The sequence below is a fragment of the Triturus cristatus genome, chromosome 12 (assembly GCF_964204655.1).
Source record: "Triturus cristatus chromosome 12, aTriCri1.1, whole genome shotgun sequence".
Lineage (NCBI taxonomy): Eukaryota > Metazoa > Chordata > Amphibia > Caudata > Salamandridae > Triturus > Triturus cristatus.
Genome location: NC_140595.1, coordinates 576,570,381 through 576,589,273, shown reverse-complemented (window position 1 = coordinate 576,589,273; position 18,893 = coordinate 576,570,381). Strand labels below are relative to the sequence as shown.

The following is an 18,893-nucleotide window of genomic DNA, read 5'->3' as shown; positions in this document are numbered from 1 at the left end:
GACCTTGTTGTCCGTGACTATCACCCTGCTGACCCTGCTGGAACGTCTGGTGCGACGCCCCCTGCTGGCTTCCTCCCCGACCGTAGGGTCTCCTAGAGGGATTGCCTCGCCTCATTCCCCTTAGCTGTAGGGCCCCCATGGACCTCGCCGTTTCGTTTTCTTTTTTCAGCTGGGTGAGTTTCTCGTCTACTGTTGCTCCAAACAGTGTCTCTCCGTTGAAGGGGGTGCTAAGGATGTTGTTCTGCACCTCCGGTTTGAATCCCGAGATTCTTAGCCATGCATGTCTTCTCTCGGTGACCCCTATGGCCATTAGTCTTGCCGAAGTCTCTGCCCCGTCCAACGCCGTCTTTATACAAGAGTTGGCAATGTTTTTACCTTCATCCACCAGGTGCGAGGCTCTCTGGCGGTATTCTCCGGGAAGGTGCTTTACGAGCTCCCCCATCTCGTCCCAGTGCTGGTACTGGTGCCTATTGAGAAGTGCATTGGAATTCACCATGCGCCAGTGCATTGCGGCGTTCCTCTCGACCTTTCTTCCTGTGAGGTCTATCCTCCTGCTTTCTTTATCAGGTGGTGGCCCCGAAGTTGCTGGCACGTTGGCCCTTCTCCTGGCCGTGGAAGCTATGATGGAGTCGGCAGTGATGCTACCCTTGATGTAAGGGGGGTCCAGAGAAGAGTGCTTATACTTCTTCTCCGTCCTGGGCGTGATCGAACGGCAGGTCGCTGGTTCCTTAAAGGCCTCTCTCCCCTGATTCATCACACTTTGTAGCATGGGAAGGAATTGGCTCCTCGTCTGGATGGGGAGCAGGGTCTCGAGGAGGAAATCGGCTTTCGGCCTCTCTTCGTCCAGTTTCACGCCGAAGGCTGTCCCTGCGCTCCTGACCACCATATTGTACACCCCGATGTCGTCGGGTGGCGAAGGCCTCGAAGGGTACGTGTCCACGGGCTCCTCCGGGTTTTCGGTGTCGAGATCCTGCCATTCGATGTCGTGGCTGGTAGATGGCGCCGAGCTGTAGAATGACTGCTGGTCTTCTTCCTCGGCTTCGCCTTCATAATAGGTCTTGTCTTCCTCTTCGAGATCTCTCGTCAGCCCCTCGGTGTCGAATTCGTCCTCGACTTCGACGACGTTCGTCAGTGGAGCCGTTGGAATCTTGAATTCCTTCATCTTGGCGTCTTACTCCTTCTTCCTTTGAAGGATGTTCTCCATTTCGGCCTCGAGCCGCCTCTTCTTTTTCTCCATCTCGGAGATGCTTTCGGCGTCGACCGCAGGCCTTTTCGACGGAACTTGCGTCGACGCCGACCGTTCCTTCTGCGTCGAGCGTCCCGTTTCATGGGTTGTCTTCGACGATCCTTGCCTTTCGGCGTCTTTCGGCACCAGGGAGTTCTTTTCGAAGGATCCGCTCGGCCTCTTGTCCATGGTTCCCCCCTTGGTCGTCAAAGTTTTCGGCGCCGGGGCTCCCTTCGTGGACTTGGACTCAGATTTTCTCGAGTCACCCTCGGGTTTTCGAGCTCGACGATTCTCTTACCTAGTCTTCATTTTTCTTGTCGGTCTCTACGACCGTGAAGTTTTCGGGTCCCTCGGCGACGTTGTCCTCATCGTCCGTGGAGAGGCCCAGATCGTAGAGCGACGGGGCCTTACCCTTGCCATCCATGCTGGCGTTGGCTCTTCTCTGTCGTTCTCTCACCCGGAGCGTCTTCGGCGCGAAGGCTGAGCAGGCGTTGCAGTCCTTACTCTGGTGGTCGACCGGTAGGCAGAGGTTGCAGACCGGATGCTGGTCCTTCTGCGCGAACTTGTGGTGGCAGTTAGGGCAGAACTTGAATGGCGTCTTGTCCATTGCGCTCAGGGCCTCTGAGTGCGCATTCTCCAAGGGCGTAGAAGAAAAAGGCGCAAAACTTCCTTTCTTCGCGCTCCTGATGTAATCTATTCCTTTCCTGTGATATCTTCGTAGTTAGTTATCGACGAAACTCGCTTTTCCTTCTTCCTTTGATTGTAATTCTGGAGCTTCCCGATGACGATCCAGACCCAACGGCGGAAAAAAGAATCTGAAGATGGCGCCCCAAAGGTGGGACTTCCGCAGGAAGCACGACGACGTCACGGGAGGTACACCAAATGGTGGGTCGTCGCCGCCCACCTGGGCTACAAAAAAAAACAAACAAAAAAAAAAAAAACAAAGAAAAGACTACGAATCCGGACCCAACCACAAGATCGCGGAATAATGCACAGCATAGTGAATCCAGAAAGATTCACGCTGCAAAATGATAGATTATGTACGCATTCTTTCCGTAAGCAACAGCTATCTGCCGATACAATGTAGCCAATATTTTGACACGGAAATGTTCCTCGCACTTGCCCTGCGTTAGCTTAGCTTATGCACAGAATACAAAGTCTACATACTTAGCGTGTATTTTAAGATTCCAAAATTGGTAAGGTTGTTTTTACAATTATAAACAACCGCAATGGACCGCACTCCGCTAGCCCCTCCTCCGGGTCGCCCCAAGGGAAGCTGGTACATGAAGTTCTTGAGTGGTTCACCCCAGTGGGTGCAAGTAAGTACTTGTTGAACTGATGATCTCTAGACCCGATACATGCCCCTAACTATTTTCTCTACTGAGGAGGGAAGTTATCCCGAAACCCGAGCCATGTCTCGGGCGATATTTTAAAACCCGGGACATGTATCGGGTCTAGAGATCAAACAAGTACTTACTTGCACCCACTGGGGTGAACCACTCGGGAACTTCATGTACCAGCTTCCCTTGGGGCAACCCGGAGGAGGGGCTAGCGGTGTGCGCTCCATTGCGATTGTTTATTGTTTTTACAATTAATTTGCCACGGTTTCAAAACGCAATGATTATCGACACACAGAAAGATTGCATTAAACTTTGTGAAGTGCGTGTTTAATCAGAATACTGTTACCATGCTGAATTTAGCCTTCGTTTTTTCCTGTTTTGTTTGAAGTATTCAAGGATTTTCAGATTGTATATTGGATTTGTTCTATTCATGTATTTGTTGTTAGACCCCTGAGGAAGGGTCAAATAAGACCCTAAATGCATTGGGTATAGAAGAAACTGCAAATGGAATATTTGTGCATCTGAACATAAGATGCTAGAATTGTAAAGGAAATTCACATAAGAAAGAAAACCAAGAATAAAACTTTATGTTGAGCAAACATTGAAGATTCATGTGAAAATTAATTGATCTACAATAAGATAAGAAACATTTTTGTTTCAAGATAATGGTGCTCACATCTAAGGGAAAGGAGTTCCTGACCCACACAGTTTTGGATTTTCAAGGGCAATTCCAGACACAGTGCAACAGATGTCGTAGCACACCATGAATTAAACTAAAAAGCCTAAACTATGAAATACATCGAGTGCACTGCGAAAATTCTGATCTAGAATATCAGAGTCGCCAGGTGCCGGTCTGCAACGTTTGGCTACCTGCCAGGGAACAAAACAAGGTTTAGACAAATTGCCCATTAGCGAATAAGTTAGTTAGGGCTTTGTTGAAAAGTAATAAGGGCACAAAAGAAGCAAGTCCAGACTATAGAAGTTTAGCAAGGACATTTGTTTTAACTTTAACAGAGGGTAGTTGCTGATCCAGTGCTTCAGTAGCATGTCTGATAACTACAGAAAAGGTAGTGCTCTCCCCCAGTGGCGACTCAAAGGAGGAAATCAACTTTGTATTAGGGTAAATATCAAGCCCAATGGTCTCCTGCACATCCATGCATAAACGGCCATCACCATAATCTGGGGATAAATTATCCCCATCATCACCACTGTCATCTCTAAGTGGTAGCCAACTCTGGTCAGAATCGGAACTGAAAAGCTGATGGAGCCACAGAGGACGGCTCCATGGTAGAAGGACTATTATTGTCTTAATCAGGCTGAACGGTAACTGGGTGCACCACAATAGAGTTGGAGTATGCCCTCAGCCAGGGACAAGATACATCTGGGTCAGTGTTTGACACCGGGATCGGGAGCGGAGCCCCCTCTGGAACCAGCAATGCCGGGACCATCACAGTCAATAAAAGAGGGACTGACGCATCGCTTGGAGCCTGATATCTGCACTTGAGTCAGTGTGGAACCCAAAGCAGGTTTGAGCAAGAAGAGTGCCAAAAATACTAAGCATGGCCCCCTTAAAGGCCTTGACATGCTGTGACATTGCCAATGGCCCAGGGAACTTAGGGCACATCAAAATTAACTGCTGGATCGGCTCCTAAATTGGAGATCAGGTGTGACAGAGTTGCATTTTCAAGCCCTCACAACTTTTTTTTGAGAGTGGCGGGATGAAGTTGAATACGATTTCGGCTTCTTGCATTTCCTCTTCAATATGGACTTTAACTTGCTGGATGACTTCGACCGCAAAGAACAGCTGCCACGGTGTTGGCCTAGAGAGCGGAAACAGGTCCATGCCCTCGACTTGAAGCAGGACTTACACGAGATCTGTGACTTCTTTGATGTTTAGCAAAATACCGCTGTGCATCATGGTCCTGGATCACCTTCGGATGCTTGGGGGCAGAGTCCTCATAAGACTTGGAGTTGTGCCCCGAGCCCAGACACCAAAGCCACACCATATGCAGATCCATCACCAACATCTATTTACAACAGTCACTTCATGGTCTGAAGCCTGTAGTTTTAGGTGGGGACATCATTCACTTGCACACTGGAATTCAGTTTAAAAAAAATCAAACAGATAAAAAAGGGAACATAGCACCACTTCTGCGTTTGAAAGAGCAAAAACAAAGAAATAAATGTCAGTGCGCAGGGGTGGCGCTTACTTACAGCTCCACCATTTCTGTCACTATTCATTAGAACAGTGCTTCCTAAACTTTTTAGAACCACAACCCAATTTTTAGAATGACAAACGTTCCTGACTCACCTAGCTTTAACAGACATGAGGAGGGTACATTTTTAGTGTAACTAAAGCATTATGTGGCAGCGCACTGTTATTTTCAGACAGCACGTTTCCATTGAACTATCCACTACATTGCACAGACACAGTAGTTAACTGATAAAAATATATATTGCACACAAATGATAATGTGTGGAAATCGGGGTTCAGTAAATTTTAATCATTTGTGCATCACCAAGTAAAGTGTCTTGATTAGTTTTGACCCAATTAAATTTCTTGTTTCCATCACTATGTTTTAAATAGATTTTTGTTGCTTTTACAGTGAGAAACCAAATGCAAAATTAGTGGAGTTCATAGTGCATGTCGAAACATCAATCACACAGTTTTAACTTTAGCACCGGGAAACCCTGTTGGGTAGCTGTGCGCTTTATAAATACTTAAAATAAATAAACTGGTACATACCAAGTTGTGCTAACTGCTGAATGTGTACAGTTTATTTACAGGTATGTACATTTTGTTGAGTACTACAAAAAAAGGAATCTCACAGCCTTTCCTTTCACAGTTTTTACCCTGTCGCGCTAGCGGGATCTATGACGCAGACCACAGTCGGTTGTTTAGTGTTTTTTTATTTTTAGAGTTATTGGCATGATCCAAGGCTTTTGGTAATACCACTCTTCATCGAGCGGCTGGAGAGTCAGATCACTGGGTTGGCGCTCGTGCCTGGGAAAGCCATGCAGCTCCAGGAGCGTGGCCGGGAGCTAAGTCCTGCCAGCGGCCTCCTGGCTTCTCGGGGACTCCTCTGACTCGGACGGTCCTTTCTCCTCCTGATGGCAATCTCTGGCCCTCAGCTTCTTCCTTCAGGCCGTCCGGTGTCCTCTCCTCCTTGATTCCAATGGTGTCTGTCAGTGATAAGTTTCCTTGTGCATGCGGTCTACAGTCGCGCAGGCTTCTCTACATCCTCTTCGGCGTCGACAATGTGCATCAGGGTTGGTTTGAATTTAAGGGACTGTGTCCCGTAAATTCTAATCCAACCTCCTCCCAGTTCCAGTTTAAAAGGGTGAAGCAATTACTTCCGCCAGTCTTGTTCTCTGATGCCTGACCTGGCGTGGGCTGCGAAAAACAGGTGGATCAGCGTTGAGGAAGTACCGCCAGTACTGCACAAGGGCAGGTTATCAATTAATTACTACAGTGAACTGTCCGTCCCCCGGTCATCATGACATACCTCAGCAAGATTATTACATAATTGAGTTTGCTTTTCTTTCTCTGACTGCAATGTGAGAGGGTGAGTGGAGTTTGTAAATCCTCATGTTAAACAAATAAGCAGTCATTTGTCAGAAGACACAGCTTGACAGTTGACCTCCGTCTCTGAAGCACAGCAAATGTGACGAGATAAAAACAGAATTTAAAGGGATCTTTATTTATTGCTTGGACATTTGTGACCCACCGAAAATCGCCTCACGACCAACCAATGGGTTGCGATCTACAGTTAGGGACACATTGCATTAGAATCTTATACTACCAGTAATAAGCAGTGAAATACACATTACTCATGTTTTCCCCCAAAAACTTTGCATACCTGTGGAAAATGTATATTTTGACACCTTTAAAGTGACATGGTTTCAATGCACTGCCAAATATTTTCTGTACATGCATGCTTCTAGAAAGTGTGACTGATTTCAATTATGATACATATGCTGCACATTTCTCCCTCTTTTTTTAATTACATAACATTATTATCAATTACAATGTAATTCTATTGTGGGTCTGGAGTTGGTTTCTGAAATCGACTTGATTTTGTCTGAGACAGATCCACATTTTTCATCGAGCAGATCGAAAACTCTGTTAAATATCAGAAGAGTTGCACTCTTCGCAGAGCAGCCTTCACATAATTCAGACTAATATGAAGCTCAAAGAGTGCAATCCCTTACTTCTCGAGTAAGAAGGACCTGAAATTACTTCAAGCTCTTTGCCTAAAAGGGCACATAGCTTTTTAACCAGTCTTGTAAGAAAAGCAAATTTCTTTGAACAGGGAAGATGAGTGAACTGTTTAAAATATGCAGAGAAAATTAAATAGACATATAAGAAAGCCAGACATGTCCATTACAAAAAACTGCAGAGAAAGGACATCTGTCTTCTGTCCAAACAATTCAGTAATATTGAAAAAAAAACACCAATTGCCAGAAATTAAATGATAATCACACAATGAAAAAATTGTGGTGCCAATGGGTAAGAATGTTTTTTCTGGCAAAGGGAAAACATAACCATTTAGTACTAGTTACTCTTGCTACGCATTGGAAAAGGTGATTACGTTTTAGGGAGAACAAGTCACTTTACAGTCATATAATGGAATATTCACAAATCTAAAACTATGGTTTTAAACAACTAAATACATTAAATATAACACCATTTCCTAAGGTTGTAGTTTTTTTTATTGTAAAGCATAGCTCATTTCAAGCTGTTCATAATAAAGACACTGAACATTTATCTCAGGTCACCAATTTTGCGATCCACAGGAGAACTGAAGACAGGAGCATTGCAGAATTGCAGGTGGACATATTTAGAGGTACAAAGTTTGCCTGTAATAATAACACCCTAGATTACATCACTAAAGTGGTTAGTGAAGAGAATAGTTTAAAAATGAGGTTAGTCTATTTACATTTATATTACTCACTAGCATGGTAATCCAGAACTTTCGTTTGCCAGTGAAGAAAGTTGTTGCTAGTCCAAATTACTTTTCAGACCAACAAGAATTACCAAATGTAAAGTTTTAGAATAGACAACAAAAGAGCGCACGGATTATATAAGACTCCATCTTAATGATTAAGATCCCTCTGTGCTCAATCCAACCTACCTTATCAGACAGTTTCAAAGACCTAGATACAAGCATGTTCTCAAATTCATGTGAGTACCTATACCAATTTGGTATTAAGTTTGCTGCAAAAATGCTTTAAAAATAAACCAACCAATTAGATGTCAATGTTGCCCTATTAGTAACCCTCCTTTAAACAGAATTACACTAATGAACTTCCTTTCTTTTTATGATGGATATTTCTTTGCTGCTTCCTTAAATGTATTTGAAAAACTTAAAAGGAATAATTTGTTTGGAGTCTAAGACACTAATAACATTGGGAGTAAAACAGAAATGAATCCATAAGTCTGTTTTGTGGTCTCGAGCTTATGGTTAAGGTTTGGATATTAATACTAGTTATGCTATAGTATGCAATCTTGTAGCCCTCAAAATCAATCATGAGGTGTATCCAGGGATAAGTAGTTAGTGGTAGGACCTGCAACTCAATTCCAGGAAAAAATAAACAAACTGATAAATCAGTTAAGTGCAGCAAGTAAAATGAATAACCTGAAGAACAAAAAACAATGGTGTATAATTATAAGACATTTTTGGGACACAAAGTACTAAACATAGAACTTAAAAGACTTGATATTTGGCTTACTCTATATTCTTCTGCTCATGCTAGAAGGAGCTATGATTTCTTACAATTCACGTAAATGTATGTTTTGTAGTGGATCTGTAGTTACGCTAAGCCATATTGTTCTTTTACTTCCATATTTTCTAGAAGAAGATAGGGTTAATTTTTTTTTTAATTACAATACTGCTAACAGCCATAATGCTACTGCACTTTTAATAGAGGAAAAATATAATGAGCTTTGTTATGCCAATTTGATTATTTTCATAGGCTAATCAGGAAATACCTGACAAGTAGAGAATGTTACTACAGTTAAAAGTGTGAACATTGTGTTTGTTGTTAGAATGGAATATATTTTAATTGCAATTATAAATGGAATTTTAAATGTATATTGGATTATCTTGCAATAAAATGTAAATTATCTGTTGCTATTTAGTACTGGAGGACTTTTACCTATATTTTCAAAACATATATCATAATCTAATTAGATAAAACAAGCTTGTCGCAAGCCATATACAAGGTTTTCTCTTTAACATCCATAGAATGCCAGAAGGAAGTCTTACCACAGATAGCAGCAATGTGAAGTGGTGTGTATCCCCTATCATCTCTGGAAAATGGAGTGACAATAGAAGGATCATTCAACTTCCTGAAAAGAATACGGTACATCAGGTATTAGTAAGTATGATCTACAAATCTTCAATTAAGTACTGGTAATCAAGCATCTGTGTGGCTCATAAGATGAATAACTAAAACATTTTACTGTAACCCATAACCTCCACAGCATCTTGTCACTTCCTAAAGTAAATGGATGCATCAGGTACTTGAGAGTGGTCTTCACTGCCTAGAGAGATGCTTTACTCATTACAATCCTTATTACATAAGGGTAAGTCACTTGAGTTACCTTTAAAAAATAATAAAATAAAGTTACCCCCTCTTTATTACCAAGTTACAAATATACTTGATCCATAAGAACTTCTTCATTAGTGTACTTAAGCAGTACAAACATGTATATACTTCACACAGAGGTGGAAGAGAGCCATTCATATCAACTGATGTGGGAGAGGAGGACTTAGAACACTGAAGACCACCAATATGTAATATATCCATTGTGTCCTCACTTTGTTCATGACAATCATCGATTCATGAGGAAATAAGGAATGTCAAGACAGGAGAAGAGAAGCTCTTCCCCTGCTCTTACAGATATGAATCGGAAGGCACTACCTGGGTTCAGAAACAAGAGTGCAGTCTCTACCTTTATAAATGGCATGCATAAACATTCTGGTGAATAAAGCAACTAGAGGTCACAAAAATATCAATGTACCTACTCTTGACTTTGGGCAACCCCTTGCACCGTCACCACCCAATGTAATTAATAATTTCGTTTTAGAACCACTGATGTAGTTACTACCGAATCTAACCAAGTACAATATGATTTTCATTCCCACTAAAAAGATTAACATAAACCTAAACCGGCTTGAAAGAAAACAGTAGATTGGAAATGATGAGTGTTTGACGCAATCCTAAAGTTTCTGAAACCATCAGCATCAAAGTGAACAAGATATCAATGCTCATAACTACACTATTTTCAAGAAATAGTTATTTGTGCTTAATTATTCTTTTGAAAACTAAGGGGCATCCCAAAACGTGGACTACTTTATTCCAATTTAAGAACACAAAGACTATTCATAATGAACTGGTCATTTCTCACAGACGATCTCTCATTCAGTGGAGTTTCAAATATTTAACAAAATGTCATGATTCCAGTTCTTCTAACTCCTAGATAGCTCACAGAAGTGGGATACACACGTTTGTGTAGATTGGCTCCACTTCTAAGCAAAACCAAGTTTATGACAAATAGATTAGCATGACTATGAAAACACCAAAACATGACAATTCAGTAATCCAAATTTAACACAAAAAGGGATGGATAGGACCAACCATAACAATGTAAAAGTCTATTTTCTATATTCAATATTTTGTGCTCTTTGCATAACAGCAATCCTATAATGATTCTATTAGTTATTTTTTACAGGAATATTTTTAACAGTTATTATTGCAAGTTTGGATTGTTAAAATGTGATTGGTAAAGTGCTCAAGAATCATCCTATGAAAAAAGTGAACCAAAACTTAATCAGCACACCATTCATTTCTTAGGCAAATCTGTGAGTGAATGCATACACACACATCGTTGCTTTTGAACACTATACCTTACCCTGAAACCAGCTTTTCACAACAGTCACAGGAACAAAGAGGATGGCATAGTTTCAGTACAGTATCTTCCTCGCTTTCTGCTTGACTTAACAACCTCTCCACTTCTTTCTGGTTGCCAGATGCAATGAGCTGTACAAGCAAAAGACACCAATTAAATATCATCCAATATTTTTTTTTTTATATATATTCTGAGAACATGGTTTATCAATTAGGGTAGATTGGTGTCCACCACAAGTAATAAAATAAGTATCCTGTTAGGCCAAGTCAAAGCTTTCAATAAGTTAAATTTGAGCTGAACCGATGATTGCTATTGCACAGAGCAGGCGGGCTTAACTTAAAGAAAATGTGTAAAGCATTTAGTAGTACCAAAACAGTAAAAAAAAAGACGAAAACACGACATAATAAATTACAATCCTATAAGTTTTTTATTTTGCAGCATCGTTATTACATTAACAGTTAGTACATGAGGAATTATCAGTCATCAGTTATACATGCTGAAGATAAAACGGGGACAATCAAAACATATAAACAATAATTCAATCGAACTTGAAAAAATAAGGTGCTACAGATAGGACTGTATATACAAAGATTTGCATATCTGCTAAACAAAAGCCATGTCGTTTAATAACGGGAGGCAGACCAATCTTCATAAAGAGAAATTAGAAAAGAAAAATAGCCAAGCAGTCAGTGAGGGTCTGTACTAAGCCCCATCATCCTTCAATCTATAAATCGGTGCCCAAGTACACCTGACAAGCATTCTCCCTCGTGTGCCCTTTCTCTCATAAATTCCCTTTTCCAGATTAAAGATGGCGAACAGCCTAGCAAGCCATTGCTAAAATGTCTGGGCCATTTTATCAAGCCAGGCAGAGGTAATACAGATTCTCACCACTGCCATGGCCAAGAAAAGGAAGTATTGAGATGGATCATGTGTATTGCCACTGCTAGTCCCCAGAAGCACTAATTCAGGCGTTAATAGCACATTTAAATTCAAAGTTTGGTCCAGTAATTTTTCAATTGCATTCATTATTGTTTCAAGCCGTGGGCAAATTGAGAACGTGTGAACTATATCCACGTCAGTGCTATTACAGCGGGGGAAGCCAGTTCCATCCTGTCCCCCCCACTGCGCTATCTTCACCGGGGTGTAATACAGTGAAAATATTGTTTTAAAATGCTGGGCTTGCAGCCCTGCTGAATACAAAATGGTCTGACCTAAGTCTAAGGACTCAAGGAATCCCTCTTGGTTTAAACTAAGCTTTTCCATCCATATCCTCCCCTGCTTCCCTAGATCGTCCTGCTTCAGCAAAGAGTTCTGCATAGATTCTCCTAATGGTGCAGTGCTCATCATCCCTTACAGTCTCAATTGTTTTGACTTCCCTGAAGCCACTCAGTCAGCCTATTTTGCTTCCTAGAAAACTAGGTACCTGTAAATATTTTAAAAAAGTTCTTGTGCAATTCTAAATTTAGCCTGAATGTCTCCAAAAGATCGAGTTCCCTCTGGCACTATGAAATCGCCTATCTTACGGAGTCCACACCCCTCCCACTCTAACATTACGCTATCAGAGAAAATTCCCGGGAACATAGTATTTCTGTACATCCGAGTATTAAAAATTGACTCCCTAAACCGGTTATTTGTTTTAAACGCAGCCCAGATCTTAAATGCTGCCACCAGTGTTTTAAATCTTGTTCTTTTATAGTAACTGGATTCACTGTATTTCAGCATACAGTTCCACGCATCCTCCCCAAGTAGTAACTCACATCTGGGGAGCCGGTTTTTATCCATTGGTCTTCAACAGTCCCGCCTACTAACCCCAGCAATATCATCTGCGTAGGCCAGTATTTCTGTTTCGAGCCCATGAAATCTAATTGGCTTGATTATATTGTTGGCCTCCATCTTCCGGATCCGCGGGTCAATGTATAAGGCAAAGAGAAGGGGGGAGCATAGGCACCCCTGCCTGGTGCCCCGTGTGATTGATAGCGGTGCTGTATACCCCCCGTTCAGTCTCAATGGGGCTGTCGGTGCTTTGTACAAAGCCTGTATTGCACTGATGAAGCGATTCCCAATACCATACCAACTCATAGCCATCCAAAGAGGGTCCCAGGAGACCCTATCAAATGCTTTTTTTGGCATCTAGGAGTATCAAAGCCATAGGATCCCCTGAGACTTTGGCTGCGTCAAACAAAGTTATAACACTGCAAGTGTGATCTGTGGTGCCCCTCCTTGGTATAAACCTGTGCTGGCGTGGGTGTTACCAATAATATAATTTAAGCGTGTCGCCAAGGCCTTACAACCGTATTTTAGCATCACTGTTCATTAGCGTGATGGATCTATAAAAACCTGGCTCTCTAGGTGTTTAGCCCTTTAAGGAATATGGTAATATCTGCCCCAGCCCAGGGTTCAGGAGCAGAGCTCCACTGCTGAGCTTGACAGACAGTATAGACCAGGACCGGCCCTATTATATTGAGGAAGGTTTTATAAAATTCTAGTGGGATCTGGTCCGGTCCTGCTGCCTTGCCAGAGGGGAGACTACTAAGTGCGCCATAGATCTCCTCCATAGTCAATAAAGTCTCAAGTGACTCTGCATCTTCGGGGTTATACGCTGTATGGGTATATCACTTAAGTACTCACGCACCAGACACTCCTCTCCTCATTGTTCCTCACAATACAGATTTTTATAGTATTGCCGAAACTCTTCTCGAATCTCCGGCAAGCCCCTAATAAGATTCCCGCTAGAGTCTAAAACTTTGAGGATTTCGCCTACCGCGTTCTTTTGTCTCAGTTGTGCTGCCAAGGCGTGGCCCACCCGCTTGCTGTACTCATCACAGTGCTCCCTCCTACCGAGGACTCTTTCAGATGCCTTGGCTGCAGTAATGACCTCTAGCTCTGCCTTGGCTATACAATGCAGATATCAAGGACCCCTGTAATTAATCTAGAACTCCTAGGACAGGGCAATAATACAATTGAGTGAAAAATCCCTAGGCAGTCAGATGGTTCAAATTAATTAACAACTCATCACAACAAAAACAACATAATATGGAGAACTCAGTGTAAGTAACAGTGAAGCTATATTAAAACATGTATCCATCTTATAGCCACCATACCTATTTCATTATGTTTATATGTATGAATTAATGTTTTGTCTTATCTTTCCCAGATTACACTAGTTTTCTCAGATTAATGTGATGCGTGTTTCACTGACATTATGTTGTATTGTATTTATGAATTGTTGGAGCACTTTGCTAAGGAATTTTTTTAATTAAGTTAAATAAAATGTCTGCCTTGGCTATAGCTAGCTTAAACAGTAAGTTATCCGGTGGTGTACCCAGCGCCAAGGTAGCTGCGAGTTACTCTTCTATATTCGTTACGGACTTATACAGCGTTCTCTCTCGTTGCGCCTCGCTCTTTTGCCGGTACAGACTATAGCGGAGTGTCTCCCCCCTGACCCCAGCTTTGAACATGTCCCAAACCATCCCACAACTTGTGCTCCTTCTATTGATATCCCAGAGCCCTTAATCCATTTGTTCATATGCGCTACATACTCTTGATCCTCTAAAAGCCTTCTTTCGAATGTCCACACCCGCTCTGATCTTCCGACCCCTGCAAAAGTGACTATTAGAGTTAAGGGATTATGATTCTGAATAATCCGGGGATGCTTCTCTATTTACACCTAGGTATTAGCTGATGGGAGACAAAGAAGTAATTTAGTCGAACAACTGACTTGTGGGGGGCTGAGAAGAACGTGCTGCCCAGGTCAGCTGGTTTTAGGTGCGGCCACACATCTGTTAGTCCGTTATTTTGTACTAAATTAGTGAGAGCCTTAAAGACTTTTCTCTTTTACCCCATATATTTATCACCCGCTTCCCCCCAAAGTCCTCCCAAGCCATTAATATTAAAATCACCACATATTATGGGGGTAGGCCACTGTGCAAGCTCTGCATCCAAAAATTCTAAAAGCTCAGGGTCATCTGTAGTCGAGCCATAGGCTGAACATGAAGTGAAAGTGGCATCTTGAAGCATACATTCAACCAACACACAGAGACCTCACCTATCCGATTGGCTTCTCTTCAAAGATATATCCGCCATCCGAGAAAGAATGGCGAACATTCTCGTTCTGGTCCCCTGCTTAGTATTGATAATAAGTTTATACCCTATCTGTTCCAGTATATTCCCTCTAGTGCCCTCTATGTGGGTCTCCTGGAGACATATATCAGCCAGGAGAGTTTTAAAAATTATTGCTGCTCTTTGTCTCTTGCCCAGATCATTTAAGGCACAAATATTCATTGAGACAAATTGTATACTCATTAAATACAATTCGACAGTTTGCCTACCATAATAATAGCTTTAATGTATCCTTGCAATCCTACATCAGTTATTTTATAAATCAGCCTGCACTCATTAGTTTCCCAACTTATCAAGGTGTTCCTCAAATGCTGTGCTGCCCATCTCGCCCCTTCCTGCTCCCACTGTCCCTCCCCCGCTAAACCCCACCACCCCCCACCCTTGCCCTAAACCCCTCACGAGCAAATAAGTCAGCATAACCCATGTGTGGCGGCCGAGTCTCACAGCTCGAGTCGCCGCAGAGTCCTCACCCCAATCCCTTGAATATACCCACTGTGTTTCACACCGGGTGAAAAGGCAAAAAAAATTCAATACACATTTTGACTAGAGGCATTTCTAAAAAGTCCTGCAACTCTTAAATACGAAAGTCTCGGCCTACTGTGGAGCCGCTTGAGAAGACCATGCAAATCCAGACCTTCCTTTAGCTTCATTCATCTCATTCAGGTACTCCTGCCGTAGATGAAGTCGTCGACGGAACCACCGTCGTAGATAAGGATGCCAACGAAAATGTTGCAGTCGTCATCGTAAGTGTGTCCGTCGACGATGAGTTCGATGGAGGTACAGCAATTGTCGTCTTTGGAATTGTCGTCAACGGGACAGTCGTTGAGTCCATTGTTGGCGATGGAGATTTTTGGGACGATGAGGAAGGAAACACTTGTTTAGAGGATCATTTTTTCCTCGACGGTGATTCTGAAGTTAACGCCGTCTGTGGTACAAGCTTCTTTGAGATAGATATCTTCATGGAATGGATAGAAGAATATTTGTCTTTCTTATGGCTTTTCTCCTCAGTAGGAAATGAAAGCTTTCGTTTATGTGAGGCACCTCCCTCCTCATGATGAGACCTTTTTGATGTCTTTTTCTTGGAAACTTCAGGAGATTCAAGAGATCTCTCTCTCCTTTTAGGTGTTTACTTTTAAGCCAGTGAGAAAATCAGATTTTGACTTAAGTTTTTGTAGCCAAATCAATAATCTACCCTCCCTATCATTGAGGGTTTTAGTAGAAAAGCAGATTTTGCAGTCTTTCCCTTGTGTTAAGGGTAAAGACAGTAGATGCAGCTCTTATGTGGATCCTCAGCATGCAGCCTCTTTTTTCCACATGATCCACACGACCTGAAGAGACCTTTCTTTGAAGATTCAGATATTTTTGATGAAAATACTGCTAGAAAACGGAGCAGAGCTCAGGGAGACTTCCTTTCACACGATGTGCAGTAGAAAAATCTGAGGAACCTAGTCTCTCTTGGGATTGTTCTAGAGGGTGCCGTCGCCTAATTGGCTGTTGGTAGGATTTGGTCTTTTTACAAAAGAGGGTGGATAGGCTATTGCACGGACTTTTCATTGCATGGGAGCCTATGGTTATTTTATCTACTGCTTTTATATGTATACCGTGGGACTCTCACTACGGCGACGGGGATGATTCAAGCATGTGAATCTATGAAAGATCCAATACTGGAGAACGGTAAGTCACCTGCATGCAGGAGTAACCGTGCTGTCTGCCTAAGTAATGTGCGGCCCATTGATGATCTGTGTTTGATAGAACGCGTCTCTGAACAGTGGGAGTTGGGTTCAACAAAATGAGGACAATAACTCAACAAGGGGTAAGGGATAACCGCCCTTGACCTATGGCCGTGAGGTACTACATCAGGTGTTTATCTGCTTGTAGCAGGTGTTAAGCAACTATGTTATGTCTGGCTGAATAGAGTTTGAAGGACACTGCCCCACCTGAGTCACTGCAGTAGTGACAGCAATTTGTGGCATTAGAGCTGCTTAGACTTCCGTCCCCTCATATATCCTCAGTGGGCGTATCTAGATTTTGTAGGTCATTCAAAATAGTCCCCCAACCACAAGCTTGGGGAAATTTGCAAAGTCCCAGAAGGTCTTTCCTTTGCAGGGTCACACCCTCTGCCATGGCCCAGTTGAGCAATAAGCAGCACCAGTCCAATCCATCTCTTAGTGATCAGGCGTTTTACTGTGACTAGGCCCAGGTCCAAGAATCGTGACGTGACCCTGTTCTTCTTGCCCCTCTTAAAAAGGTGCAAAATATAAACCGCCCAGTGAAAAGGGATGTAGCGCTCGGTGCAGCGGGCTAAAGTGGTCACTATGTCGGTCCAGTACTCTCCCAGGGCAGGGCAATGCCATAACATGCACAGTAGATCTGCATTGGGCAAACTACATCTGGGGCAGACTGAGTCAGTGCGGAGATACAATAATACTATTTTAATCTGCACTCTGGTCGTCTACAAAGAACAGCTAGGTCTGCCACCATGCAATAGCTTTTAGGGCCTTGTCACTGTAGGAACATGCTAACATTCATTTTCAATATGCCCCACTTCTAAATACCATACACCTTACTTTGTGGGCTACAAGTCTTTCAATAGGGGTGATTTACTAATATTTAAAAGGGGCGTTTTCACCTGTTAAAAAAGGTTATTTTAACAGGTCGCACTGTGGTTTCACACTACAGTAGTCCTGCTACAACGGTAGGCCCGAAGCCATGTTTTCCTTTATCACACTACAGGATCACACAAAAAGTGTTGCAATCTATAGATCATATTTAACCTTTAATGCCATGTGTATTTCCACACAATACATTTGTGGCTTACAGAAAGGTTAAATAAGGCAATCAAGGATTAGCCAATTTCTACATGTTTTAGGGGGTCAGAGCATATACACTGAACAGCAATGTCCCAGGGTGCAGAGACTAAAATTTTACAATACACTTCATAAAGAAACTGGGGTGACCACACAAAAAGGGCATTTCCTCACATATATCTTTTGCTTTGTCAAACAAGCTACTTGTAAATGATGGGAAATTACAGATAATCGAACCCAAAATTAGCTAGTCCTTATTGCAAGCAACAGTTCCTAATTCCCCATAGCCCAGACTCAGGCAATCAGAATCAATTGTGCTTAATCTTCCCCACACATTTCGCTGGACCTTTGACAGAAGCAGAATCATTGAAAATGTATACAGCAAGCCCTGAGACAAACAAAACTGAAAGGCATCCCCAGGGGGAACCATTCCCCGAAAGTGTATAGCACAACACCAAAGACACTTCCTATAACAGGCTATGGGGAACTGATCTGCAATGGGCACCTCAAAATGAAGACTATCATCTCTTCTCTGTCACTTCAGAGTGTAGCTCTCGCTCATAGTCCCCCTAGTAATAGGTGACCAAAAACATCCACTGTCACACTGAGGAAGCCTGCAAGGCGAGCCGCATGCAGCTCCAGCACGTTTTTGAGAAAAAGCTACTTCATAGACAAAAAAGCACACATCCTCATGTCACCATAATAAGCACCCCAACCCAAAGAGAAGGAGTAAGAAAGTGCCCTCTTTTTGCATGGTTGCCCCCACTTTTTGCTAAACTGCTGTTGCACTTTGACTGAGTGTGCCCTTGGTTCCTGACAAACAGGTACCCAGGGCCTATATTCTTTCCCTAAAACTGCATTAAGACTAAACCCAATTGTCACTCTTTGGCCACAGGTCAGTCCCTTGTAAATCGTACCACATGTACCAAGGGCACTGTGGCACTGTGCCCTGAGCCTAACACCAGGAGCTTTGCTCCCACAACCTTCTGGCCTGCTTGTCAGCAGCCAACCTGAGGCCCCCTATACCCCATTGGATAACATTGGGCCTCAGCACTCTGCACCCGGCCACCCTTCTGCCACTGAGGGTGTTTCAAGGGTGCATCCTTGACCCTGGGGGAAGCCTGGTTCTAGCCCCAGAATACCAACTCCCACAAACTTGCACTTACCTGTAAACCGATAACTCAATTTCCTTCCATAGGATTGCATTGACTGCTTTTCTTGAAAAATGTTTTACGTGTGGAGTTATTTTCTATGGAACAATTACAAAACTGCAAATGTACAAGAAGTGACTTACTTACGTTTTGTCTACAAAATGTCTCAGTTTGATATCTAGACATATCACACTGATTTGCAAAAGTAATCTGATGAGTAATCCAATAAGCAATGTTCAAAGTAATCTGAAAAGTAACTGAACAGTAATTTCAAAACATTGACATACCTGTAATTCAATTAAGTGCATTTGAACCTGCATTAAATTGTAAAACATT

The 18,893-nt window shown here is 42.6% G+C and overlaps 1 protein-coding gene across 6 annotated transcripts in view; it reads right to left on the bottom strand.

The window, feature by feature from the left end:
* ANKRD27 (ankyrin repeat domain 27) overlaps positions 1-18,893 on the bottom strand; it is a 595,879-nt gene that overhangs the window by 316,740 nt on the left and 260,246 nt on the right. For all 6 annotated transcript variants that reach the window (XM_085639132.1, XM_085639135.1, XM_085639137.1 and 3 more), the window contains 2 exons: positions 10,484-10,611; positions 8,835-8,917 (listed from right to left, as the gene is read on the bottom strand). In XM_085639132.1, coding sequence (XP_085495258.1) covers positions 8,835-8,917; positions 10,484-10,611 — 211 coding nt within the window. The remainder of the gene's footprint in view (positions 1-8,834; positions 8,918-10,483; positions 10,612-18,893) is intronic.